The sequence below is a fragment of the Kryptolebias marmoratus genome, linkage group LG3 (genome assembly GCF_001649575.2).
Source record: "Kryptolebias marmoratus isolate JLee-2015 linkage group LG3, ASM164957v2, whole genome shotgun sequence".
Lineage (NCBI taxonomy): Eukaryota > Metazoa > Chordata > Actinopteri > Cyprinodontiformes > Rivulidae > Kryptolebias > Kryptolebias marmoratus.
This window is the reverse complement of record NC_051432.1, coordinates 25,744,102-25,771,425: the sequence shown is the minus strand read 5'-3', so window position 1 is coordinate 25,771,425 and position 27,324 is coordinate 25,744,102. Positions and strand designations below refer to the sequence as shown.

The 27,324-nt window shown below is 36.9% G+C and overlaps 2 protein-coding genes across 3 annotated transcripts; one reads left to right on the top strand and one right to left on the bottom strand.

Annotated features, from left to right (window-relative positions):
* Positions 1 to 253: 253 nt before the first annotated feature.
* On the bottom strand, positions 254 to 4,723 carry lg3h4orf33 (linkage group 3 C4orf33 homolog). Of its 2 annotated transcripts, none has more exons than XM_017417035.3 (6): positions 4,433 to 4,723; positions 3,915 to 4,108; positions 2,471 to 2,531; positions 2,318 to 2,369; positions 2,040 to 2,239; positions 254 to 905 (listed from the first exon to the last, which is right to left on the bottom strand). In XM_017417035.3, the coding sequence occupies exons 2-6, from the start codon at positions 4,093 to 4,095 to the stop codon at positions 809 to 811; spliced, it is 591 nt and encodes a 196-aa protein (XP_017272524.1). In that variant the 5' UTR covers positions 4,096 to 4,108; positions 4,433 to 4,723; the 3' UTR covers positions 254 to 808. The 2 variants fall into 2 exon arrangements, with proteins under 2 accessions (XP_017272524.1, XP_017272522.1); XM_017417033.3 differs by lacking the exon at positions 4,433 to 4,723 and adding an exon at positions 4,183 to 4,319.
* A 28-nt stretch (positions 4,724 to 4,751) lies between these two features.
* sclt1 (sodium channel and clathrin linker 1) lies at positions 4,752 to 19,772 on the top strand. Its single transcript, XM_017417032.1, has 22 exons — positions 4,752 to 4,834; positions 5,236 to 5,283; positions 5,376 to 5,443; positions 6,245 to 6,297; positions 6,429 to 6,501; positions 6,716 to 6,771; positions 7,069 to 7,204; positions 9,188 to 9,310; positions 10,357 to 10,422; positions 11,097 to 11,167; positions 11,975 to 12,065; positions 12,754 to 12,845; positions 13,079 to 13,256; positions 13,400 to 13,498; positions 15,164 to 15,235; positions 15,371 to 15,445; positions 15,580 to 15,722; positions 15,804 to 15,996; positions 16,624 to 16,820; positions 18,217 to 18,295; positions 19,366 to 19,461; positions 19,575 to 19,772. Exons 2-22 carry the CDS (start codon positions 5,250 to 5,252, stop codon positions 19,659 to 19,661), a joined length of 2,082 nt encoding a protein of 693 aa, XP_017272521.1. The 5' UTR covers positions 4,752 to 4,834; positions 5,236 to 5,249; the 3' UTR covers positions 19,662 to 19,772.
* The last annotated feature ends 7,552 nt before the right edge of the window (positions 19,773 to 27,324 follow it).

Genomic DNA, 27,324 nt, shown 5'->3' with positions numbered 1-27,324 from the left:
TGTTTGTTTCCTGAGGTCAGTTGGTTGTGGCAGCCATCTTGAATTGGGATGACTTCTAAAGTGAATCATTCATAGATTATTCAGATTATTACTTTCTGATAGTGTCATTAAAATCTGTCGAGTGAATCTTTTCTTCCTTTTGTAAAACTTGGATTATGCCACTTTTATTTATGTATAACAACCTGAACACACCAGCTAATTGTTCAGGGGTAAATGTGTCAGGAAAGAGAGACAAAAATTATATTTTCATGTATCTATTTGCAGTAAAGGTTTTTATTTTACATTATCTGTCAATCATTGAAAAAACAACAACAACAATTTGTGATTTTTGAAAAACAATCAGTCATTACACACGAGTGATTTGAGTATCATTATTTGTGTGTGTCTGTGTGTATTCCCTAAAAATCAGGGCAAAGAATCACTGGGATTTGTAGCGTGTTATCTCAACAAAGTGAAAAATCCAGGCTACGCAGGAGATGAATGTCAAAATGAGCATCCCTCGTCACCAAGCACATCATAAGCGCTGTAGGTCACACTTGGCTCAGGCAATTTAAACTGATGTCCAATAATATGTGATGTGTGTGTCTGTGCGCTTGCACAGATGTGTGTGAAGTCTAACGCGGTCTGACAAGCTGATAACGCATTTCTTGTCATATCGTTTTGCATCATTAAGTAATAAAGATTGATTGCCCTTTGTTCGCTGTCAAAGACTATTTGCACTATTGCCCTGTTGCTGCTGTGGTGACTTTGTGTGTCTGTGAGTGCAAAAGAAAATTATTTAAAGAGAAAAGTAGCAATTTGGTACAGCTCAGGCCTTTCCCTTCCACAGATCAGATTCTGGCTGGACCCAGTCCTCTCCCATAATGTTCTGCAGGGAGAAGTTTTGAAAGTACTCCAGGCGGTGGCTAAGAGACAGACAGATAATAAAATTATACAAAAAAGTTGCAAAATAAGATTCTCAGATCATAATAAACACATCTACATATACTGATACAGTATTATAGGAGTCATCTGTGGATAATTCTGACCATACATTTTGATTCTTGTGTTTAGAATTTTTTAAAATATAAGCATTCATACAGACAATACAAAAAAAAAAAGAATAAAAAGTTATTCACTTAAACTGGAAGTAGCCATCTAAAGTTTGAAAAATAAATCTATCAAGATAAGTCCGATAATATAATCAAAATGTTTTCCACAATGTCGTTAAGGTAATTTTATGGTGCAGTAAAGGGTACAAAGTGCTGACTACTGAGAAGTCAGTGGAAACTTTATGTGTTTATAGTTTAATATATATATAGCTTTGTTACTCAGATCAATAGCTGCCGCGGCTAACTACTGATCTGGTTAATGATATCTGAGCAAATGTCAATGGAAAAAAGAAGCGTGCTTCTTACTGGGAACTTGTGTGTCTTATTAGATAAATCCACTGGTTCTCCTCTGAAAAATGTCCTCCTGTCTATCTATTTACAAAAAGGGCTCTATGCATGTGCCATTAATTTTAGAGCAACATTAAGATTCCTGCTGCAGCTTGCTGGCTTCAGTGTCAGTATGGACACGTGTGGACAAGGATCTGCTCTGAGAGCTTTTCTTCAGCAAGCTGAGGAGACTTTTCTCAGTCTGGCCACGACCTCTCATTCAGTCTGTACCCATCCTCTTTTCATAAACTTTCTTTTTTCTGTGCATGTCATGTTTATTTTTTATTTCTTAGGCATGGAAAACATGATCAAAACAAGAAGTGCCTTTATAAACATTAAGTCATGGTCTATGGGCTTTTGTTTTCTTGTTTTTAGCATGTTCGTGTCACTTCGTTGTCAGGTTTCCAGTATATTTTTGAAGTTGTCTTTGTTAGCTCTGTTTCCTGTTTTCTTATAGCATTTTTTCGATTGTGCATTTTGTTTTTTCCCATAATTACACAGTGTGTTTTAACACTCAGAATCTGCCTACATTTGAAGTGTTTTAGGTTGGTATGAACACCTGATCACCTGACATGTGATGTGCATGAACCCAAACTGTTTTCTACAAGCCAGCATACTCACAAGTTGGGCTTTTGGCCTTCCACAATGTCCTCCTTGGGGATGGGGTAGAGAGCCTCATATGTGCGTGCCTCTCCAGAGCCATGAATGGTGTACGAGTTCATCTTGTTGACGTTGGGTGGGAAGTATGTCCATGGGATTAGAGCCTCACCCTTCCACATATCCCCTGTGATTGTGGTTGTAAACATCATTGGAAGTTGTTGCTGGAGAATTAAATGATGAGAGAAAACTAAGAAAAAAAAAAATTATTGAAAACAAAAAACTGAAATACTCCAGCCTACCAGAAATGCATTGCCAACTCCTGACAGTAAAAGTATAAGGTGCTGTCCATGCCTAAAGTAAAAACACAGAAAAGATATCTGATGATAAAACTGTCTGTTTATTAACATAAGGTCATACACATGAAAAGAGCCAAAGCTTAGCTTCAAACTTACGGACAAAGCTCCACCTCAAGGTAATTTTCAGTTCTGCTATCAAGGAAGAAGGACTCCACAACTGACAAGATAAAGAAAGGGAAATTAAGATAAGACCTTTATTCTTGCATTAATAAACTGCTTAACAGCTGTTATTAACCTTATCAGCAACTTAGGCAGAAGAAAGCAGACCATAATTAAATCACTGAGTCTTGTTTTTAAGTAACAAACAAGCAAAGATATGCAAGAATTACAATAATATAAACTTTTTATAAGTGAAAAGCGCCAGCACTCCCACTAACCAGGCAACATACTCATTATCTACCTAAGCTATAATGATTTCCTATCTTTTAAGTAACATTAATGAGGCCAAAAATGGGGCTCTCATTAAACAGATATCAAACTTCTTTAAGGTCAATTAGAATGGATTGTTATTATTCAACCTCATTACAAAGTTTAATTGCTATGTATTACCATACTAATGATAATGCAGTTACTATAATAGTATCACAAATATGGGCAGGTGGTCAGGACCCTTGTCTCCCAAACCACATTGGACTATCTTCACAATTTTATTTCAACTTTTAGAATGGCTGAAAATTGCATTACACTTATTTAGTTACTTAATCAGAACTGAAATAATTACATTACTGTAACCGGACAATGGGGTTGGAGTATGGGTGTGGGGGTTTGTGGGAACCATAAAAGGCACATATGTGCATATAATCTACTTCACAAAACTATAAAAGTTTGATGTTTATTACTATGATGTTTATTTGGTGTGTTTTAATCAGTTTTATGGTTTTAAAAGTTTGTTAGTGGAACGTTTATATTATTTTTTATTAGATTTAATATAGGCTGTTAGATGATGTTTAGGAAATAAGGGTTTTATTTTAGGGGCAGCATGGAGGAGCAGTGGTGAGAGCTGTCGCCTCCTGTCCCCCCGTCTGTCTCTCTGTGACCCAGAAAGGAGAAACAGGTAAAGTGGATGGATGTTTTTTTATTATCTGGGTGGGACATAAATGAGTAGATCTCCAGTTCTTCTATTATAAACTCAGAAATGGTTTTTGTGGTTAGTAATAAATTATTAAAAAAAAGAAATAAAACAAAACAACAACTTATTTTCAAACTTCAGTAGGTGCACAAAATAAATAATGTTGCATGTTACTAAGTGGGCTTGTATTTTGCATTTCTTTTCTATTATATAAACCTTTTAATTATATATATATAAAATAGAAATCAACAATTTTGGTTTACACTAAGTGAAACTAGAAACATTCCTGTTAAAAATTATCTAAAAAGGAAGCTGGTGAGTCTTTATACATTTAATGGGTTTTAATAAAAAAAAAAAATGACCACAAAAGAGGTTAAACATTCTACCTTTTCCATTACATTTGGCAAGTGTGACAAAGTGTAAACAAATAGTAGCATGGCTAGAGTAAAAATAATCTATTTTCTTCCCCACCTTCGTAATTCCAGAGTCCAGGGAAGGTCAGACCTGGTTCCCCTGGAGGAGCTGCTGGGTCATTGAAGAATGGACCAAATACTTCCATTTTCAGCCCTGCTTTTCCATCAGAGAAGACAATCCTGATGGGGTCGTGATCCACAGAATTGCTGTCCCAGGTGTTCAAGATAGCATACTCCATTTTAGTAAATGGACTGAAAGAGAGCAAATATTAGTTAGGATAAAAGATGTTGGGTGACCAATAAACACACAGTGCTCTATTACTTACAGAGATTCACAACTCAGCAAGATGTGAATTAGTGTTAAAAGCTGAAGTCCAAGAGCTACCCTCATATTGTCAAAATCCTTTTCACTCACTAAAGACTAAGGTCCACAGTAGCTCGTTGTGTCTTATTGTAAAGTCTGCTTGACTTTTTAAGCAAGCTGTTATCAAATTAGGTCTAATGTCTGTTACTCAGTAACTAAACAGTAAAAAAAACAAACTTCCCGACATCTTGGAAGTATCAAGATGAACTTACCTGGTTTTACCAAAGTTTTGGTTTGAAAGAAGAGTTTAATTAAGTACTGGTCAGCAAAAATACAGAAAAATACAGAAAAATGCTTTCCAAAGTTGATGTTAGCACAAAATCCAAGACATTGTTCACTAATTTTCTCTAATCATTGTACCAACACTTTTATGATTCCGTATTTTGCCAGATATACAAGAAAAAAGTCAAAAACAATCAATCAAAACCTGAAATCATAGAAGTTTTTAATTTCCTCGTTTACTTTAAATATCCTTCGAAGCTTCCTTAAACACGGAACTGTTGTACTTATCTTTTTTTTTTTTCTTAGACGGAACTACTTCAGAGGTGCACACCCTTGTCGTCATTGGTTGTTTTTTGTTTACTTCAAAACGGGTGGCGGAAACATCGATTAAAGTAAAAATTTTAATTTTTATCTAATATATAAATAACCTGTGTAAATTTATTCAGCTGAGTGATTTATATGCGTCATAAAGTTAAAAAACAAATGTGTCCAGCTTTTAATTTAACGATCAAAACGCTAGCTTAACTTGCTAAGGTTAGCTGTGATTTTATTTGCTGCTCCTGCAGCTAGCTGCAAAGGTAAGTAAATATAGCGGTTAAAAGCTGTTAACATCCACGATCACACGAATTTTTAACCAACTGTTTATGCTGTTAATAGACAATTTAGCACCAAAAGCTCACCTTGAAATCAACAGCTGACACGACTGCAGCTTAAGTGTATCGGTTTCTATTACGATATTTAGTTTGCTAATAATTGTTTCGGATTTGCAAAAGTAATGTTTTGCTTTTGTTAGATTCCTCAAAAAGCATGGATACAGAACTTGCGTTTTTGCGTGATCAAGGTAAGAAAAAACAGGAAAAGAAAATCGGATTTAATGTTTGCTAGGACAAAGAAGCTGATAAATGAATGATTTGTGGTCTGTTCTGTTTTCAGTCAGCAGGTTAAATTCTGCTCTCAGCCAGTATCAGGACAGACACGACACTCAGTCCACATCACCTCAGGTAAAACGACATTTTTAAGCCTCATTATCAACCTTAATTAGTTTGTAATTGTAACCAAATAAAACCAGGAAGGTACAGTAGTATTTTCTGTAAACAATTATTTTTTTATGTGTCTGCTTTTGTTTTCTAACATTTTAAAAACAATGTTACAGATAGATATCCCCTGCTTTAAGTACTGTTATACTCTTCTCACATTTCTCTAAGCAGTCACAGTGAAAGCCCAAGATGTTATGGTGTATGTTGATTTTTCAGCTACAAAGTACACTTTTTATTCAATTGCTTGTTATACTTAAGTGGCTATCAGTGACTGGGTAAATCGTGTTTTGTTACAGTAGCATAATGACAACAAAGGCATTCTATTATTGAATCTCAGTCATACAAGCTTTTACTTCCTCTAGATGGTTACTTTCACATGTTTTAAGACTCAACTTACCAGAGATTAAATTATGTCCTAATAGTTATTGAGGTTTTTGGTGCTGCCATTATGTCCTTGTTTACCTGACTTATTAACAACATGTGTGCACTTTAACCAACAGTAGGCTGGATTGCAAGTCCATACCACTGTCATTTTGGGTCAGGAACTGAAAAGTTTGGGAACCTTTGTTTTAGTGTACTTACTTGACTTCTACCGTACATTGCCTTGGATAGAATGTAAACTAAATGTAAAATTCAAGATTGGATAAAACTGTTTTTTTCCTCTCAAAAAAGTATATTTGTTGCTACATTTTTTAATACCTCCAAAGATAAAACAAACAGAATAAATTAATCTAAAGTGGATTAAGTATTGTCTATGTTTGTTAGGTGGAGGAAACGCAGCAACCAGAACCTCCTGCTCCTTGGCTCTCAGACAGAGGGTCAGTTGAACAATTTTTGGTTTTTAATTTTTTGGCACATTTTAACACCACACCCTCAGAAAATGTGAATAAATGTGTTCATGAATGTGACCATGAGCAAATACTTTTCCCCGTATTGCTCTGTGTTACAGTATAATGGCTCCTCTTATAGCAGAATATGATCAGCACATGGATGAAATGACTGAACAGTTGCAGAAATACCAGGTAGGATTAAAAATGTTATCATGAGATGTTTAAACTCATGATTTTATGAAATATTTTTACTCTTTTTGTAAATGGTGCATACTGAAGTAGTAGCCAAGGACAAATTATTAAAATTCTTGCATAGAAATATGCAGCCAGTGATGAAAGCCTCTTAAAAAAATTTTTTTTTCTCCAGAAAAACTTTTTGAAAAGTGCCTATGTGTTTGTTTAACAGGAGATGATGACGGACATCAAACTGAAGCTGGAGAGGGTTGTAAAAGAAAATGAAAGGTAGAACAATTTTACTGATGTCACTGTGTGCAAGGTGGCTGCAAAACAGAGGAAAAATTAGGTGTCAATTATATAAAACAAGGCATTTTTGGTCACAAGAGACACTTTCTGAAAATTTTAACAGTAAGCATTTAGTCAGTAATGTGTTTTTTATGTTGGTTAGTGCTGAATGAAAGCATGGTTGGTTGACTGCAATGAAGGAACACCCAAAAAATTTAGCCTTTTTTGTGAAATGAATGAATCAGTGAATGAATGGACATTTTGGTACCATCCGATAATACTCATGACCCTCTCCAGGTTGCATGCAGAGCTAAGAGAGTGTGTTGAGAAGCAGCTTCATGCCGTGCCCACAGCTTCAGGGGCAGAGGGTGGCACAATAGAGGAGGCTACCATCATCAGAAATCTCCAGGAACAGGTTCAGCTGTCTGAACAGGTCTGCATATGTCTAATTATATATGTGTGTGTTCATTTCTTCTTGATTAAGCCCATAGTTGCAGTTATTATGATGTTCATGTAATGTCTCAGCCATACTTGCTTTTATGTATGTGCCAGCATATCTTCAGCCAGTTAGGAGTAAGTCTTTTTTTTCATTTTTCTCTTTTTACACACCAAAAATTGTATTATTATGGAGATTCTTAGTGACAATTCTGGAATGACTTCTACGTTTCAACACAGACTTGTCAAAACCTGAGAGAAAATACACATTCAAAGAAAACATTTTTGTTTGTGTGGCTAAAAAAAACATTAGCTGCATTTATTTTCTACAAAAACTCAGGAGAAATACAGACATACTTTGTTAATGAGGAGAGAAAAAGACCACCACACACTTCTTTTTTTCAGTATTATGAATATAAAAATCAAAGATATTTTTAATTTTATTTTAAAATGTGACAGATTGCACTGTTTGAAGTTCAATTCTAAAAAAGTTGGGACATTATGTAAAATGTAAACACAAACAGAAATTAATGATTTGCAAACGTCATAAACCCATATTTTATTCTCAGCGGAACATAATACACATCAGATGCTGAAACAGAAAAATTGTAAAAAAAAAAAAAAAATTAAAGGTAATTTAGAATAAGGTAATTTTGAATTGGAAGTAAGACATCCCAAAAAATGGGGAACAGGGGCAACAAAAGGCTGTAAAAGTGGTAAGAATAAGAAACAGCTGGAGGAGCATATCAGATGAGTTAGATTCATTGGCAACAGTAAAAGGAAGAGTAGTTCAGAGATGCTGGATCTCTCCAAAGTAAAGATGGGCAGAGGTTCACCATCAGTTTTTAGAAACTGGCTGAATAGTTGTTTTTTAATGTCCTTCCTCACAAAAAGACAAATGGCAGCTATCACATTTTCATACTCTTCCTCATCCCCTGCTTTGGCAGAACAATATAAGTGAATAATGAGCTCACTGCTGTTGTGCTGTCCTTTTTATTTTCACCTTAAAAAGCTGGATGTAATTTTTGCTGTTGTGTGATGGCTGCAGGGAATTATTGAACTCAGACAACGTTTGTGATTTTCATTTGTGTCTGTTGGCTTGTTAGCTGTTGTGGACTGTTGGATATGAGCGGAGATGAAAAGACAACAGAAATGATTTGCTTAGTTTTGTAGATTAGTTGCTCCCAGGATTGGTGTTCATTGCTGTCATGTTATTTCATACTTTAAACAACACTAGTTTCACATTCTTTTTCTTAGTTGTGGCACAAATCAGAAAATACATTTTATCATCATCAATTCTGATTATTTATTTCTTAATTACAAGTTCAATTGTTTTAACTTTTTATTAACTGATCAAATAAATAATCACATAAGTCATTTATAGCCTAAAAAACATAAAATAAGTACACTAAACATGTACCAGATGTAGAATTACTCAATCTGTTGAGTAGCAGTTGGTACCGATCTCTGATGTCCAGAATCCTCATAAATTAAAAATACCAACTTATAAAGTCAGTTATAAGGATATTTTAAATAAATTGTTACAGAGGTGATTTAACAGAATGAAATACGTTCATAATAATTTCAAGTGTTGAATAAATATTACCCCATCTGAATAATGTTGGCAAAACAACTCAACCCTATTATAAAATGTGGCCATAAATTAATAGGTGCTGTCCCTCTAAAATGCTTTCTGTGGATTCTGAAATTGCAACAGAGTCTTTACTGAGCTGTAGTGGAGCTGGAATTTGATGCAGCTGGATGCTGTGAGCATTCATCGTAACTGGAAGTCAGATTAGACGATCATTATAATTTTGATCTTTGCATTCAGTTGAGAGCAGTGGGAAACAGCCACTCTAGCTTTGTCAAAGGTACTTCCTGAGAACTTTTGAACTCCTTTTTCCTTTCCAGCGAACAGAAAACATGACATAGTGGTTATTTGAGCGAATGTGGGTGGATATTTTCATGTGTGCGAGTTTAGGAGCGGGCGCAGGCCATGGAGCTGTGGCAGACGGCATCTCAGGAATTGGACCGCCTACAGCAGGTCTACCAGAAGACCATCTCTGACAGGCAGCTCCACGATGCTCAGAGACAGCAGCTCAAGGTTCACCATTACTACACTTACTTATGGAGCCAGTACATTATATACTGTAAAACCTTAAAGTTTGGACAAACTTGCCTAATTTGTTTAAATGTGTAGTTCTGACTGGGGCATACATTACTTTTATGGAAGTGTTCGTACAGACACAAATACATTTGTTGGTATCCTTCCACAATAATAATAAAAACCTCCAGTTTTGTCTCATCAGTCCTAGAAACTTCTCCCAGAAACTTTGAGGCTTGTCAACATACATTTTTGGTGGCTTTCATTTTGGCTTTTTCTGTTTATTTTTTGTTTGTTTTTTTTTTTTTCTTGGCTCTTTTTCTGCTATCCACACCAACCTGGGCTTGCATTTTCTCTTGCATCCACATCCTGGGAGGTTGACTACAGTCCCATGAACCTTATACCTTTTAATAATATTGGCAGTTGTGGTCAGAGGAGCATGAAGCTGCTTGGAGATGGTCTTGTAGCCTTTACCATCAACATGGATATCTACAATCTCCTTTCTGAGCTCCTCAGACAGCTCTTGCCTTTGTTTTCTCAGCTCCATGTTCAGTGTGGTGCACACAACAATAGTAGCATGTTTGATCCCTTAAAATACGCTGAATGGCTGATGAATAGCTTGAAGGCACTTGTGATACTAATTAAGGTCACTTAGTTTGAAACATAACTACAATGCAAAGATTAATATTCTCTTTAAGGATACAAACAAATCTGTCCATACTAATTTTAGTAAACTAATTGACACATCGTTACTTGCCACTATTTTTTCTTTACTTCATCTCATACGACAGACATGACGATATACATTTGACAGTTGCTTTTAACTGAACCACTTTTCACAAGAAATGAACTGTTTGAGTGAGCCGTAAGGGTGCCAACACATGTATCTGTCTCTGTATACCCAAAAGGTCTTCCCCACTAGATGGAGCCATTATCATAGTAGTGAGGTTAATTGGAGTTGTTTGGTCTCAGATAATTCTTGATATATGCAGGAGGTAATTACTGGCACTTAAAGGCTATTGAATGCTCCCTTTTTGCCATCACAGGATCAGCTTGTTCAGTTCCAGCAGCACACTTTCAAACTCCAAGCATCCAATCAGAAACTGGAATTGGTAAGTAATGCTTAATTAAAAGTGTGTTAAATTACCGCCTTCCAATTAGCCGTGGGATCGAAATGCTTTGCACTTTTCCAAAATGAACCCTGCTCTAATAATTAATCTTGTAACTAAGTGAATTGGTTTCTAAGTCCCTCTGGTGGTATGCAAGAAATGTCTTGTTGTAGAATGGTTTGTCAGCCCACTTGGTAATCCTCTAACTATCTTAGCTGGATGTCACCTGAAATCAGTGATAGGAAAACACCTGACTGCCAAGGCTGTCTTTAAAAGAAGCTGCCTGAACAGATGCTCAGTCTTACTATGGATATACATAACAAAACATACATATACAGTGCGCCTGGTGTTTACTTTGCTCATAGTCCAGTGTGTGTGGAGATAGTGTAGTAATACTATATCCCTCTAATGCATTTTTAATGTGTGGTTAAGCCTTGGGCTCTCCCCTCTTTCACTGTTCATGCAAGGAGCCTTTTTCAGTCACTGCATGTGAGAACAATTGACTTTGGAGCTGTGAATGTCTGACACAGGCTCCTTAGGGTTTGTTCTGAAAGGACAACGAAAGTTTTAAGAGAGAAGTTTTGCTGGAAAGTTGATTTTGATAAAAAAAAATGTGAAGTTGTGTGTTTGGAATTATGCCCCACAAATGGCATTCCTGTCTCTCTTGCCACACGCAGACTAACCAGCAGCTTCTGAAGACGGTGACGGAACAGAGCACAGAAATGGAGGAGATGCACTGTCAGCTCAGGTAACTAAATATCTTAGAGATTCAAATTGGCTGCTGCCAAAGGTCTTATTTTATTATTAACCCAAGAAATACATCATGCTGCAGCCTTTCTTCTACCCTTTTCAGTACAATTATTTATCCAATTTGAGTAATAAAAATAAGTTTAAAAGGTTTGTTTCATGTGCTTTAACCTGCACATTGGGGTACAGGAGCTAGATTTTGGTACCTAAATTACCAGTTTAACACTTTTATATGTGTATTATCTCTGTTCCATACCAGTCGCTTTTCAGACTAAATGCACTGGAAATGTTTTTCTTTTTATTCTATTGTTAATTTACTTGTTAAACGGAATCATTAATCAGGCTGAGAACAGTTTAATGTTTTAGGGAATTGTATTTATTCATAAGAATTATTCTGTAGCCAACAATTGGTTTGTGATTCATGGTGTTTGCTGTCAATGTCAAGTGCCCCAGTTTCAGGAAGTCAGTGTTCTTAACTATCAGCCCAGAACATAACCTCCTTCAGAACCCCTACATACGATTTTTACTCTGCCACCTTTTTACAGTCTATTTCTTATTAATGAAGAAGAATTTTACATCTGGTCAGCAGGTGACTGTTTTAATATTGATATTACTATTGACAGACATGAAAGTAATAAGAATCTTTGCAACTAACTTTTAGCAGCGTTGCAAAATAAAAGTAATTTTCCCTTTTAGGAAGCTGTTTTTTATAACTGTAATAACCTAAACAGAAAGTCGAAATAGGGGTAGGTCCTCTGTGGTGTTCTTTGCTTTAACTGTTACTCTTTTTCTTTTTGGACCAATGCAGACAGGCTAAGGCTGAACTTAGGACAGCCACAGCCAAAGTGGACGAGATGACCAGATTGTTGCAGAATGTCCAGGAGCAGGTGCAGAGAAGAGTGAGTACATTTAATCAATAAATATGAAATTAAAGGCCTAACAATCATGCCAGTGTTTTAGAATAGGATCATCTTATCAATATAAGAAATGACATATTTGTTTAGACCTTTAAATTCTTTTGCCATACTCTATCTTTTGTGTTATTGAAATATCTTGTGTGATCTTGCATGATCTGTTAGAGCATGGAGTATATGTTGTGAGTGACTGTATGGCCATTTTTATGTATTCTAAGGTCGATTAGCTGTGGTGGCTGTCTTGAATTGGCTTGACTCCAAAAGTTAATCGGTTGTAGAGGTACAAGCATTAATTCCTTCCTAAGAGTTTCACTGAAATCCATCCAGTGCTTCACGAGATACTGTTCAAAGTGTAGAGACAAATAAACAGACAGAGACACTGGCAAAAACATTATCACTGTGCCTTTGTCTTCAGCGGCGGGCAATAACATTATGAATGGTTGGTTTACCCGTCTAATGACAGCATGGAGGGTGGGGGAAAATTAGTCCTGATGTGTTGCTGCAGTATTTGCAACAGGATGCAATTTCTGTTAGAGTGAAAATTGTATTTTTGGTTGGTTTTTAAGCCTTACTCTGAGCTGCACAAATCCTTGTTATCGTTATCTTTAATATTTTTCGAACGTTTCTTTATTTTACAATAAGATTCTCCTCATGTTCAAACCTATGTAATAAGGAGGAAGATGTCGCAGAGGCTCATGAACGAGAGGACGCAGCAGACAGACGACTCCAACAGCTTCAGACAACTTTGAGCCAACTCGAGACCAGGTGAGCACTTTATCAGCTGCCTGCTGCTTCACCAGCAATCCCTTTACACTCGTAGCAGTAACTGGCTGCAAGCCAACAACGAGCAGTTCTTCACATTAATAAACTACTGCAATATTGATCTTATAGAAAGTCACAGAATTTTATATCTGAGTTTTAAGTGTCACAAGGCCAGGCAGCAATTCTCTGACTTTTCCTTCTTTGCTGGCTCTCTCTCTGCTTTTCTCCGTTTTGAGGCTGAAAGCTGCATCTCAGGAGGCAGAGGCAGTTCGCAGGGAGCAAGCTGTGTGGGAGAGAAAAGTCGGGGAACTCCAGGCACGTTGCACCACCCTAGAAGAGGAGAAGTATGAGGCTCTGTCCAAAGTCCGGGAGAGTGTTCAAGTGGCTGAGGAGGCTGTGTTGCAGAAGGACCAGGTGACCAAAGTCTCTTTGTCTTTGTCATTTTTCTTTTCCTTTGAATCCGTTCAGCTGCTCTTTCCTCCGACAAGTCCTTGCACCCCATTAGCAATTTTCCAACTGAAATGTGTACCTGTTTCCATCCTTACTTGTTCCTGCAGTCACTGTTAAGAGAAAAGCAGAAGACAGAAGAGCTGGAAAAGACGACGGCAGCTATCAAACTTTTGATCCAGGAGGCTGCGGTTCGAACCAGGAAAGAGGTAGAATAAATAAATATTCCTGTTAAATGCCTTCAGAATGTGACTAATATCTACTTTGAACTTTATACTGAATAAATCACACAATTTCCTGAAATCACAGGTTAAAAAGTCCCTTGTTTTAAGACATATCTACAAATCCAAAACATAAAGCACAGACTTTTCTGCCTTTAATGAGTTTCACTTTGAGGAAGCACTAACTTTACAAGTTGCACGGCCTTTTGCCTTGCTTGCTTTAACACATGAATCCTCCAGCCAAAATCCGAGCACTGCTCTTTCACCCTGTGCAGCCTCAGCCAGAAATGTGTTGATTAGTGCGCTATTCTTCTTCATCAAGCTCTCCGACTTCTTAATCCTGTTAATACAGCGTGACATGACTGAAGCGCAGGCCAGCATCTTATTCACTGGCTGGCCTTTAAAAAAATATTTCACTGAGTGGGAGTTGATGCTTTGGACTTTCTGCTAATCACGAGCTCAGATAATTTACCTTTTTACCTCCTAGGTACTTTTTGTCAGTGAACTTGAAATGAATTTTAAATATTGCGGCTGTAGGAAGTACTTTTTTATCCTTATCTTCTTTTTACCTCATCTTAATTTAAATGTACTCAGAGGAAAGACAAATTTGTAGAATGAAGAATTAATCCCTGATCTAGTTACCAGGGGTAGTTAGACTTTGAACTTACCTGAGGAAAAAAAAATATCACTTAAATTTTAGGAATTAAAGATGGAGCTTCTTAATTAAGACATGCCAACAGTCATTTACAGTTAATACTCCTCTTTATCTAATTTTTGAACAAAGCCACTGTTGTTTCTTGGTGTCTTTTGAAAATGCATTAGCTTATACAACCACAATTCCCAAAAAATTGGGACCTTGTGAAAATAAATAAAAATGGAATGCAGTTATTAAAAAATCTCATGAACACTTATTTTTTCCACAATGGAACAAAGCAAACAGATCAAACATTTACACTAAGAAACTGTACCATTTTTTTTAAATAAGGTAATGTTGAATTTGATGGACAGGGGCAGCAAAAGGCTCTAAAAGTAAGTAGTACAAACAAGAAACAGCTGGAGGAGCATTTTGCAGCTAATTGGGTTAAATGGGAACAGGTCAGTAAGAGGACTGGGTATAAAACGAGCATTTTAGAGAAACTGAATCTGTCAGAAGTAAAGCTAGGCAGAAGATCACCAGTTTTTGAAAAACTGTCTAAAAATAGTGGAACATTTTCAGAATAATGTTCCTCTCCGAAAATTTGGGACGACTGAATATCCCACCATCTACAGTTCATAATGTTATCAAAAGAATGTGGAGACATCTCTGAGGTCAAAGGTCAAGGCTGAAAGTTAATACTGAATGATCGTGATCTTCTGCATTAAAACCAAGTTCTGAGGTGGTCCCCATGTTTGGTCATTATAAGTCACATCTTTCTGTCATTATTTTTAATGCTATTTGGCTTTTTTACATTTAACATCTGCTGCTTACAGCAATTTTTTCAAAGTTCTTTTTTTCAGTGTGCTATGAAATGTATTCATTCATATCATTTTAAATTGCACAAAGGTACAGTCGGGACAAATTCTGAATACAGACCATTTAATTGTAATTCTTCTGCTGCGTTAGGACACAGAGTGAAATGTGAATTGTCTTTTCCTTTTCTTTTTTTACAACAGGTAGAAAACGTGCGCAAACAGTGCAACGTCCAAATCCATCGGATGGCAGAAGAACTGTCTGCACTGCAGCTGGTACAAACCTGTTCCTCTAACAGGATTTTCTTTTCAAAATCACACTAAACCTGTTTCAGTTTCTGCCTGTCGGCTTCAGTCTCGAACAAACCCTTTCCCTGTCAACCCTTGTTCTGTCTTCCAATCTCTTTCTAGGAGTGTGCAGATAAAGAGTCGCAGATTGAAAGGTCCCTGCGTGAGAGAAAAGCTGTGGAGGAGGAACTGGAGAAGGTATCTGTGAACGCACAGTGACTGCTGAAGCTAGCTAAAGACTTCTGATAATGTTTGATTGTCTTCTTCTGTGTTTGGGAGTGGGCTGTGCTGTGGATTTTGTTGGTAATAACCGGTGGTGTTTTTTGTGTTAGGTGTATAAGGAGGGCAGGGCAGAGCCGGAGTTTAGGAAGATTGATGCCCTTCATCAGAGGTGTCTAAATGCAGAGAGACTGAAGGAAGACATAAGCCTCACTCTGAACAGCACGCAGAACAAGCTGAAAAAGATGGAGATGGAGTAAGAGTTGCTCAGCGTTGCACAGTATGTTTACATTTTGAGCAGAAAGTGAAGCCCTTCTTCTTCTTCGTCCGCTTGTAGATACAGTGAGGAGCTGTCTCGGTGCCAGGAGGAGGTGCGAAGGCTGCAGGGCTCTTTGGCTGCAGCGCGGGATGACTGTGTCAGCGTCAGCGACGAGCGGCTTCAGCTGCAACAGGAAAACACGCAGATCCGCAAAGAGATGGATGAGCTGCGCAAGACCACCATGCTGGTCCAAAAGAAAGCCAAGCAGAAGGTAATCACTGATGAAAACAAGGAGTATAAATCTGTCTTAGTACACAGTAAAACTATCTTAAAGTGAAAATGTAAAAATACAGGATAGAAACGGTTAAGATAGTGCAGTGGTTGCTCTCTGATAATACCAATGAAGTAAAAGTTAAATGAATCATGGGAAAATTCAAGTTAACTTTGAGAATGATTAAAGGGAAGTAAGTCGTGCTGCAGGGCAAAAGGTCAGACTTTACAGAGGGCTTTCTTTTTAATATGTAGACAGGAAGAATAAAGTAACTGAGTGGTTTCCTGGATTGATAGGAGGACTCAGTATTATTAATTCTCATGCACTCAAAACATAATCCTCTCAAGGGAGTATTTTTATTTCCTGTACACATGTGATCAGAGAGTACAGGACTGAGCTCTACCCTTCAGAACATGACATTCCCTCACTATAAGGTCATCAAAATTTGAATCATTTCCTCAGAAGTGTTGTCATTTAAGCTGTTAATTATAAAAAGTGTGCAGATATGATGAATTTGCATTGATTTTGATCAAGGTATATGTGAATATTTTAAATCTCTTTTGATGTCTTTTTAAGTCAGTATAGTTGAACTTGTGTTCAGCCTCACTCGCTGCTGTCCTCCATAAGGTTTCACAGATGGAGCAAGAATACAGCCTGAAAGAGCAGGGATTGGAAGCGCGAATGAGGGAGCTGGAGGAAAGTAGCCGGAGCTCGAGTGCTGATCTGACACGCCTCCTCACAGCACAGCAGAAGAGCACTCAGCGATGGAAGGAAGAGGCCAAAAACCTCCTGCAAGCCTTTGAAACGAAAATCACAGGCCTTAAGTAAGAACTTGTGCAGATGGTTTCAAACATTTCGAAGAAAAGAAAATATGGACACAAAACTGTCATTTTGCAGTAATTGAAAACAACCTTTTACAGCATGAGGTTTTTTTTTAAAAAAAAAAAAAAAAGAAAACATTTAGTCATCTGTAAGCACTAAACTTTTATTCCTCACCTTCTGGAGCAAATATAAACATAAAACTTGAAGCCCTTGTTTATTGTTGTTAATCCGTGTTCTTTTACTGTATAAGGTAATGCATGACATTTAAAGTGCAGTTACATCACTTGAGATCTGAAACGTAAAAAGCAAGAAAAATGTTACAGCATATCCTAAATGCTGAATATTAATGTAATAGAAAAAAAGGAACATTTGGCAAATTGTTTCTATTCTATATAAACAACTCAGAAGAGGATCCAGGTGGCACAACCTTTGCAGGACAACATAATGTCAAATTCAGAGGATGTAAATTTCTGCATTAAAAGTCTTATCAGAAAAAATATTGGTTCAATTGGTGCCATAAGAAAAGAAATTATAAGCCTCTTTACAAGTAAGCACACCCCAAATCCTTCTTGTAATTATCCTACAGGCTTGGCTCATTTATAGTTTGGATGTTTCTGTTATAATTTAATGCCAGACACATGTAAGTCTCGTCAAGCTGGAAGGGAAACATGAGTGCACATCTTTTCAGGTCTCCTGAGATGCTGTACGGTGCACAGGTCCACACTCAGGCTGGGTCACCTCAGACTTCTATTGTTTTCCTGAAGCTGCTTCTGTGTTTACGTGACATCGGAGCGTCTCTGCTTCTGCTGCAGATGCTAGCCATGCTCAGAATTTGGCCAAATGGACAGGCCAGGGAGGAGAACCCAACCGTTTTCTTTTTTTCCAGCACATCTGCATGCATCTGTGCCCTCACCTCATGCTTTTGTCCCACTTTGTTTCTCATTTGGCAAATGAAATGCAGTGTGGTGCTCAAAAACCAAGCAAGCTGAGCAAACATTCTGCAAAATGAAGTGTTTAATCAAAACCAATTTCATAGGAACTGGTTAGTAACTGACAGACTGCCAAAAGATGTTTTAAATTAACAAAATACTTTAATAGTTAATGTGCTTTCATAAATGCAATAAAACTTGTTTTAATCAAAAACAAATACTCACTTTGATACATCACTGCCTAAGGACATTTTTCCATCTATTTTACCATGAACACTATCAAAGACTCAGCACATTTCAGACAAAAATGGAGGTTTTTCTGCTCTGAGCAATGTGTATCGCAATAAGATGCGTCTGAAATACTGAAGATGTTAAAACGGTTGAAAACAAAGCTTTATGTATGTTTTTGTTGTCTCTGTGAGAAGTGTCTTGGCTCTTATCTTGCTTTTTTCTCCCACATTTGTCTCAGGGCAGAATTGAAACGGCAGAAGCAGCGATCACAAGAACTAGAGATCAAACTTGAAGCAGACCATAATACAATATATGAGGTTTGAGTGACACACACACACAGTCTCATAAAGTACTGCATTTTATTTATCAGAACATGGAGCTGTGACCAATTCTCAAATGACTTTAATATTATACATGGAAATGTAAAATTATTTTGCACCATGAGATCGAGATTTTACCTTCATTGAAGAAGGTACCATTTTACCAAAGATGATCCACTAATAGAAAAACATGTAACATCTTTTGAATTTAAATGTGCTCAGTGGTGGGTTCAAAATGATATTACCAACCAAAATAAGTTTGTCAGAAGCAAACAAGTTTTTTTAACACATACGGTGCTGCAAATAAGTATCCACCCCCTTACAGATTACGGAACCCCCGCCCGCCTCCCCTCAATTTGTCAATTCATGAATTTGTTGGGGTTTTTTTTGGAGAGCTAAGTTCAGTTTCACTGGGTCAGACTACTGTAGAATCAAAAAAATACCTTAAACAGGACCAATATTGACAAATGCAGGAAGCACAGAACAGTAGTGAACCTTCCCATCCATGGCTGGCCAACCAAAATGACTCCAAGAGCTCACTGACAGCTCATTCAGGAGGTTCCAAAAGACCCCGGAACGTCTAAAGCCCTGCAGGCCTCGCTTCAGTTAAAGTTCAGCTCAGGATCCAACAATAAAGAAAGAACTCAAAGGACCAGGTCCATCTCACAGTTACCAAAACCATGAAGATAATCTCCAAGATTTGCAAGACAAAAGTGGAGCTTTCTGGGAGTGTGTCCTGTTACATCTGGTGTAAAACTGACATTGCATTTCAGAAAAAGAAATGTTTTTTAGGTTTGGACAACAGTTCCTTTTTTTACAAGGGATCAGATTAGTTTGGACAGTTTTTTGCCCCAATAATAAAAAAAAGCACAACATTTAAAAAGTGCATTTAAGTCTGTAAGGGGCTGGATGCTGTTTCAAAGCTCTGTAGTAAGTTTAGTCTAAAAGAGGCCAGAATTGATAGTTACACTTTCTTTATTTGATTTTGAGTATTTTGAAAGCATCTAAAACCCAACCTATTGTGTTTTCCTTCATGTAATAAACTTATAAGGGTTTTATTTCCTCAGTACGAGAGACAGTTAGCAGAAAATCACGAGAAGACGAATCGTCTCCAGAGAAGACTGACGCAAGCGGAACAGAAAGCAGCTACAGCTTCACAACAGGTAACCAAATGCACTTCTGACTTAGGAGTTTTACAAGATTTTCATTCCTTACCGTTTTCAGATTAATGACTGATATTTTTTTTAATTCCATATTTGCTGTCCTTGTGTTACAGCTGAGCATGTTGGTGTCAGTGAAGAAACAAAGCAGCAGTGGCTTCAGAGACTCTTTGACAGCTGCTGTGCCACAGGAAAAAAAATAGCCATATGTGTCACTAACCTGTTGTTTAACTTGCTTTGATTAAAGGCACAGGACAGCTGTTGTTTTCTGTGTTCGGCCATATGTTCTACAATAAATGCCATATTTTACCATATTCTGGTTGATGTCTAATTTTATGAAGAGAATTGTGAAGTTGGTGAAATAAAACCAATTATTGGCATCTTTATGTTCTGTTTAAGAAGTGAGGTGTCCCTCAAACCTAACTACGTTGCCTCTCAGCAGGGGAGAGTTTTTGTTCCAAGATGTCGTCGCCTACAGCTTTTGTCTGTCTGGTACAAATAACAATAATAGGTGTAACTTGGAGGTAATTTTGGCCAGATGTAATTGCTTTTAGCAACTTACTTGTGTTAATATACACTATACTGGCAAAAGTATTCACCCACCCGTCCAAATCGCTGAATTCAGGTGTTCCAATAATCACTTCCATGGCCACAGGTGAGTTTTTAAGACCTGGTGAAAGATGGAACTCTTTGTTTTGGTCATGAATGCTTATTGGAGCATCAAACTACTGATCTGAGTGTATTTAGACTGAATGTAGAGATTGATTCAAAAAGCTGACAGGTTAATAGTTATTTGCCACAAGTGCTCAAAATGTCAAGGAGACCCTTGCAAAGATCAACTGTTTCTTTTTCTAATCAACTCATCTGGGGAGTTATTTTGTTCATTTTGCTTCTTATGGAATCTGTATTATTTTCTGTTGTAGTTTGTTTACATTCAGCCTCTAATGATGCTGCGTTGAATGTAAATAAAAAAACTGCAGTGGTTTGCACGTTATTTAAATCCTGTATTCAATTAAAAGTAGCACAAAGAAAACACATCAAATGCTCTGGCTTCTAATTGGACCCAAAGTTTTTAATCACTTAGTTTTTCTTTCTTAAAGGTAGGATTTTGTTATAATCTTTCTCTGAAGATTAGGTTTACAAACTGTCATTCGTCTTTCTTCATGTAATCTGCATATTTAGGTATGCAAATTCAGCCACCTCTGTCAGCTCGTTTCATAGCAATGCTGGTGTCATTTGTCAGTTTATTTTTAAATTAATTATTAAACAGATTCTACTCTCATCTTTCACTGAAAAATATTCATGACATATTTTCAGACTAATTTAAATTTAGGGTGGTAAAATGTCCATTTAGCCAAAGGTTGGTTGTGTCTTACTTTAGATCAAGTACAGACAAAGTGGTATTTGCATCTTTTTTGTATTTTTGTTTGGTGTACCACAGAAACGGAGAGAAACTTCTTTCAACCTTTAGTTGTCATCAATTTCACCATCTAATGATGGTGCCTAATAGGTGACATGTTTGTCATGATTTTTTTAAATTTCTGATTCTGTTTTCTGTATTTTTTTCCATTATGTCAGGATTACACATTTCATTACATGTCTCTTTAAATGTATTTTCTTAAGACTGTAACTCCCTGCTGAGATCTCTTTATGCACAGTTTCACGGTTCTTACATCCCTTGAACAGTTTGTTCAAGTGAACTTTTAAAGCCAGACACCATTTCATGGATCAAGTCTTGTTTTGTCTAGTTTTGTCTTTCTGTGAATGATAATTATGCAATGAAGATTATTGTAGCATTATTTGTTTTCTTTCCGTCCTTTGTTGCATTAATTCATTCCTCACCATCAGTCTCAAATGATAAGATGGTCATTGTTATAATCTAGAATTTAATTTTGTTGGATGCTTTTGATTTTCGGAGTAGTTGGTTCAACTTAGATCTTGTAAGTGTTTAAATAAGGGCTTGCTTTGATTTGCTCAAATTGAAATAAGCCTCAAAGTATTTGCAAATCACTGCATTCTGTTTAGATTTTATTCCACAACTTTTACCAAAATTGCATTAAAAAAGGGTTAAAATGACAATAAAAGAATGAAAGTAATAATAGCTTAATTTTACTTATTGGTTGCAGTTGAGTCATCATTAATGACACCTAATAAACACAACTTCACTCATGTTGGTTGTTAACTCCTGCACAGCTCAGTGGTAAATGCAGATATGTGTGTGTCTTTGACTGTATTCCAGCAGCACGTAGGTCAAACACCTGATCATCCCTCCATTCAAACCTGGAGTGCTTACTCTGAAAAAGACATGTATAAAGAGGTAGGACAATGTTACCCATGATTAAAGTATTTCTTATCTACAGCAAATTATACTGGAGAAGTTTTTGTGTGTCTGAATGTTTATTAGCCTGTTGAGTCCAAGGCCCCTCGTGGCTCTCCTTTATTCATGTCTGAGCTGATGCTGGAGTCAAATGCTTTGATTTACAAGCTCTCTGAGGCAGACTTTCAGGTTTGTTTACTTTTAAATTGTCATACTTAATGAAATAGTGTAATTCGTTGCATAACAGCAGAGTTTAATTCATTGTTAATTCCCTCAGGAGGCCATTGAAGGGATTATCAGGCAGTTTCAGGTGATGGTAATGTTGGTGAAGTCACTGCAGTTCCTGAAGTTGACTCAGTGATAATCTGAAACGTTAGCGGTATAAACAGTCACCAGCTCATGGTCACAATATTCTTTGTTGTTGTGATATCTAATATGTTATGTCACACTTCTAATTATATGTGAAATGTATGTTATTTCTGTGTATTGTTTCAGACTAACAGATAAATTTGAACATCTTTGGATTCTGTCTAGGAGAATGATGTCCACCTTCAAAGTATTGTGCAAAACATCAAGGTCTGTTTTTATTTTGCTGTATTTTTTTTTAGTCGGGGTGTAGCCTGTCCAGACAGAACTGTATCAGTGTGGTTCTTTTAGGATTCACTTCATTTTGCTTTTGATGCTACCAAAGTGTACTCGCACACATTTGCGCATTTTTGTACGTTCTCTAAGGAAAATGAAAGCCGGGATTGGGATGCAATGCAGCAACAAGAACGTGGTAATCTGCGGAACATAAGCCCCGTTTCAGTTTTTGAAGTTTTCCAGAAAACCAATATGTTTTAAACAGCTCTAATGATGCAAGCTGAATGTGTATTCACCAAAGCATTTACTAAAATCTTGCTTAAAAAAACCTAACAAATAAAAAACCTCTTACAAGCAATATGCAAGGTTATGCAAATATTAATTAATGTGAACATCATTCACAGTCACAGGTTTGTTGTCAGTGCAGATTCTTCCCAAGTGCATCTTCTGATGCAGGAGATCCAGATTTGCACAGATGAGCTGCAGACCCAGGCATCTGCCTACAGTTCATACCAGAGAAAATTCAAGGTAGTTTCAATTGTTTTGCTGCAGGTGACCTGGTTTGATGCACTAGAGGAGTTGACTGCAGAATTCATGCTGAAGCAGCTTTTGTGGGAGTCTGGAGAAATGGATGACAGCAGGTGAGATGCTTAGGCACATTCCATCTGTAAGCTTGAACATGCATACAATACAAAGATATCAACACAGGTCTTTCCGTCCTCTTAGCTCATCTTCGTCCTTGAAACTTTTTATCTCTCCCCAGAGCACACTTAAGCAACTGGACCTGGAGCAGTGCAGCTCTCAGATTAAGAAATTACAGCCAACTTGTCAACCAGCTGGAGGAGGGTCTGCCTCCTAACAATTTAGTGGCAACTTTAAAGGACAAAGTGGACATTAGGAAGTAGAGGGTGGGTAGGACAAAGTGCTCTGTAGTGACTTAGATTTGGATGTGAGGTGTGTAACATGAATCTAATTACAAGTTTCTTCCAGACCTGATGTCACAATATAAGAACTCCAAACAGCTGTTCATTGTTGTTTTAATATATGTGTAATTTTATGCTTTTCTGCATCGGCTTGTCATCACAGAGCTTCATAACCTGTGAATGAGTCTTTTATAGGCTCCTCACTGAGGCTGCCTTGGAAAAGCTCAGCGTTTTCTCGTACAGCATGAAAAAGTATCATACAGTTTTTCTTAGTTTGTTTATTTGACTTTTTACTTATGTAACTCTTAATTTTGTATTCAAACAAACAAAATATAATTAAGTTTTTTTTTTGGAGTATCTTATACTTCTTGTAAATTGACTAATGGGCACTGTACAGGAATGATTAAATGTCAATTACTAATAAATAGGTGCATACATTAAAGAAATAAAATGGCAAATTATTAAATGTTTAAAAATTTACAAACCAAAACGTACATCAAGGCATAATGAGGCAGGCATCTCAGTGTGAGGTCACAGTTAACAAAAAGCAGTGATGAGGGTGGCTTCTAACTAGAATGACCAAGGTGATCAACTAAGAGCAGAGCTATTTTTCTATGATGATAATTAGGTGCTTGTTTTGTTTCTTGTTTGAACATAATCAACAGTTACCCTGCCTACAAGTTCCCAGTTATTAAACATATCTGAGGCTGCGACTCATTTCAGAAGAGACTGTTTGGCATTAATTACATTCCTCCTTTTAAATAAGTGGAGTGAAGCATGCTACTTATATGGACTCTATCTCATATACAATGCACATTGAGAATTCTCATTAGTTTTTATGTGTTTATTATATTTGACCTTTTCCAGTAATCTCCTGCATGCATATCAACTCTTCAAGACCTGACTTCCCTGCGCCTTAGAAATTTTGAACTTGTTGTAGACACTTATGTGTGAAAAGAAATGCATCATTAGCAACACAAAGAGACATAAAAATCTAACCTCATGTAGGAAAATTTTGAATTTTAGGTTTTAGGACAATCTTCAGGAGAGGCTTCAGTGGAGACCATTATTATTGAAAGTGCAGTTTTTTCACAGCTTAGTAATACTTTCATAAAATGTTAATGTTTTCATTGTTTCACAATCAACTTGACAATTTTAATGCTCTAATTTAACCTTGTGTTTTGGTTTGTTATTTCTTGCACCTGGGTATGAGGAAAGAGGACACACACATTTACATTTAGTTGTAAACAAACAGTTGGTTTAATTATTACATGCATACTGTACTTAATTTATCCAAAGAATACTTAATGACAATGTTTTGGTTGAGGTCAGGTCTTTGTTGGGTCAAAAATTGGATTTTGTCAGTAAAATGTTTCTGCAGCATGAAGTAAGTGGCCCAATCAGCTTTAGGACTGGTGAGACTTTAGTCTCAAACATTGGTTTTGTTTTGTCCGTCTGGTAAATACTGTAAACCCGTTCAAGAGCAGCCTAATGGATTGACTTTACAAGATGTGACAGCTTAAATAACTGAACTTTACATGTGCATATCAACAGGTGTATTTACTTTGAAAAAGAATAACTAACCTGTTTTGTTTTAATTTATGTTGGTCAGAGAATGGACATATGCAAATTAAAAACTGCAGTGTAAATACTGTATTTAGTACTGAGAGGTCATATTGTTTAAAATTTCCCAAAAAGTCGTGCAGGTGGAGGATTTAAGGAGGACCACAGGATTTGCTGTGCTGTCTCACGGAGACTCCAAAGAAGTCTTTATCTTCGGATGCAATCAGGATATCCAGGTGGTTAACATCCAGTGTTGGAAAACAGCCATTGTGTTTGACTATCTCTGATCTTGTGTGTTTGTTTACTGTGAAGGGGCTCCTGGATGACAGCATTATCAATGTGGGCACAGTGGCATCTTCACGCCATGCTGCTCCCATCAAGTTCAGGGTGGACAAATTGCAGAAACGGCTGGGCCTCTTTAATCAGACACTGGTAAAGGCTTTAAAAGAATCACATACAGTGGTCTTTATTCTGCTCCCAGCGATTAGTCTACAGATAGTAAAGGCTTGTCAGCCTCCCTAAATGCAGACTTGATTTGAACAGAATTGGATTTGTTCCTAAATGTTGCACAGCACCTCCCCCTAGTGGACAGAAATGAGAGGCAAACATACTCACACTTGATTAATGTATACTGACTCACAGTGTTGTCCATAAGGCATCGTCTGATTAATTTCCTCTGCTTTTTTTTTTATCTCCCTACATTATTACTTCTATCTTTCTTTGCAACTAGAGCGTATCGTCTTGGCTTTAGACATCAAAAAGCAAGTTCCAGCTGAGACCAAGATGGGGACAAGTCCAGGAAAGAAATCATGACGAAGGTCAACAGGATGCCCAGTGCTCTTAAAGCAGCCACACAGCCTGGTAAGTGTTTATAAAACTAGAAAAGGAAAACATTCAATGAGTTTTAAACACTGTAAAAGGCAGACAAAATGGACGAGTTCCACATTTGCTCACTTAGGCTAATTTACTGTCACATCAAATGTTACCTTTTTGATTTATCCTACATAGATCTTTTGGAGACTTTTCAGCAAAAATGTGGTCTTTTAGACAAGGTAGAGAAGCCCCTAAAAGTTCACCTGGAGTCAAAGAGTCATTTCACCCAGGTAATATACATACACAATTCTGTTTTTTTTTCTTACTGATAAGAAAAAAAGATTTCCACATGTGAAATTATTTAATTATTTTTAAGTTCCACATACAATCTGAGTCAGAAGAAAGCACTTTGAATGCCTTCCTGCTGAAATGTGCTATACAAATAATTTTTTACTTTTACTTTGTGTAATAATAGATTTTATTCCTAAAATGCAGTTTAAAATACATTTGTCCTATGTTTGACGCCATACATTATTCTAAACATTTCCTTCTACTGAGCTCTGTGGATGATTTTTAGTTTTTACAATCCAGAAATCTTTTATTTTTTCTTTTCATTGTGGTTCTCAAATTGTACTTTTTATCTAATGATGAGCTGCTGAAAATCCTGGCCCAGACACATAAAAGCCTCAGGCAGTACAGCCCCACCTCAGGAAGTGTTTTGATGCCATTACCCAGCTCGAGTTCGCTTTGCTGCCTGCACGGTCCTCTGGTGCCAAAGGAGTGGTGGATGGAGGAGAAACGGGAAGCAGATACAGCAAAGACATTCTGAGAACGGTTTCTCCGGAGGGAGAGAAGGTCATTATTCCTTGTGACGGTTTTATTCTTCCTGATATTTCCTTGTTTCAGGCGGCAGGGAGTAAGTGAAAAGGAAGAAAACAATTCCTGCAGTATACTTCCTTAATTATCTAACTGGTATTGTATGTTGTATTATATAATATAGTTTTTATCGTCCTGTTTTTGACCTCTGAGTGGTTGCCAGAAATAACCAGATTAGGTCCACTGGTTACTTCTAAAGGATCTTTAAACATCAAGCGACAGTAAAAACAAAATAAAGGCAAAACAAACAGAACAGCCTTACATACAGTGGCAAAACCATAAACTACAATATATATTTAATTTAAAAAATGGTCATTTAAAATGTAAAGTATATACTTTTATTGTTATAGTGTTAGGATTCTAAAAGGTGAGTTATTTATTTGAAGTGAGAACTGATGCAGAAGATTTACACTGAACCCTTGATAAAAAAGAATAAAAACAATAATAGCAAAATGTGATTAAGTTGTCATCTCTCTGTGCATGTAGACGTGTTTCACTGGAGGTCTGAAAGCTCAGAGAAACGTGGGACTCTGGCTTTCCAGGGTTGAGGAGGCGAGGCGAGCTTCACCGAGATGTCTGAGCAAGGCTGCCGCTGCAGACGATCAGGAGAGGTCAGGAAGGAACGTCCATCACAGGTAAGCACACACATAAAAGTATTTAAACAAATAATATTTAATGAGTTTAAGACTTTCTGGTCAGGAGAAATATGTGCTGTTTTGTATTATATTATTTGTATAATTACAGCTCTGACGTGTCTTTTGTTTTGTTTTGTTGTTTGTTTGTCTTTTTATC

Bases quoted from the DNA above. Each gene is read 5' to 3' on its own strand.
- lg3h4orf33 (XM_017417033.3), bottom strand. From the start codon at position 4,247: ATGAGGGTAGCTCTTGGACTTCAGCTTTTAACACTAATTCACATCTTG. The intron at 2,370-2,470 runs GTAAGTTTGAAG...TTTTTACTTTAG, and splicing joins CTTGAGGTGGAGCTTTGTCC to GCATGGACAGCACCTTATAC. The intron at 2,240-2,317 runs GTAGGCTGGAGT...TTAATTCTCCAG, and splicing joins GAGTTGGCAATGCATTTCTG to CAACAACTTCCAATGATGTT.
- sclt1 (XM_017417032.1), top strand. From the start codon at position 5,250: ATGGATACAGAACTTGCGTTTTTGCGTGATCAAG. The intron at 15,236-15,370 runs GTACAAACCTGT...ATCTCTTTCTAG, and splicing joins AACTGTCTGCACTGCAGCTG to GAGTGTGCAGATAAAGAGTC. The intron at 18,296-19,365 runs GTTTGAGTGACA...TTATTTCCTCAG, and splicing joins ACCATAATACAATATATGAG to TACGAGAGACAGTTAGCAGA.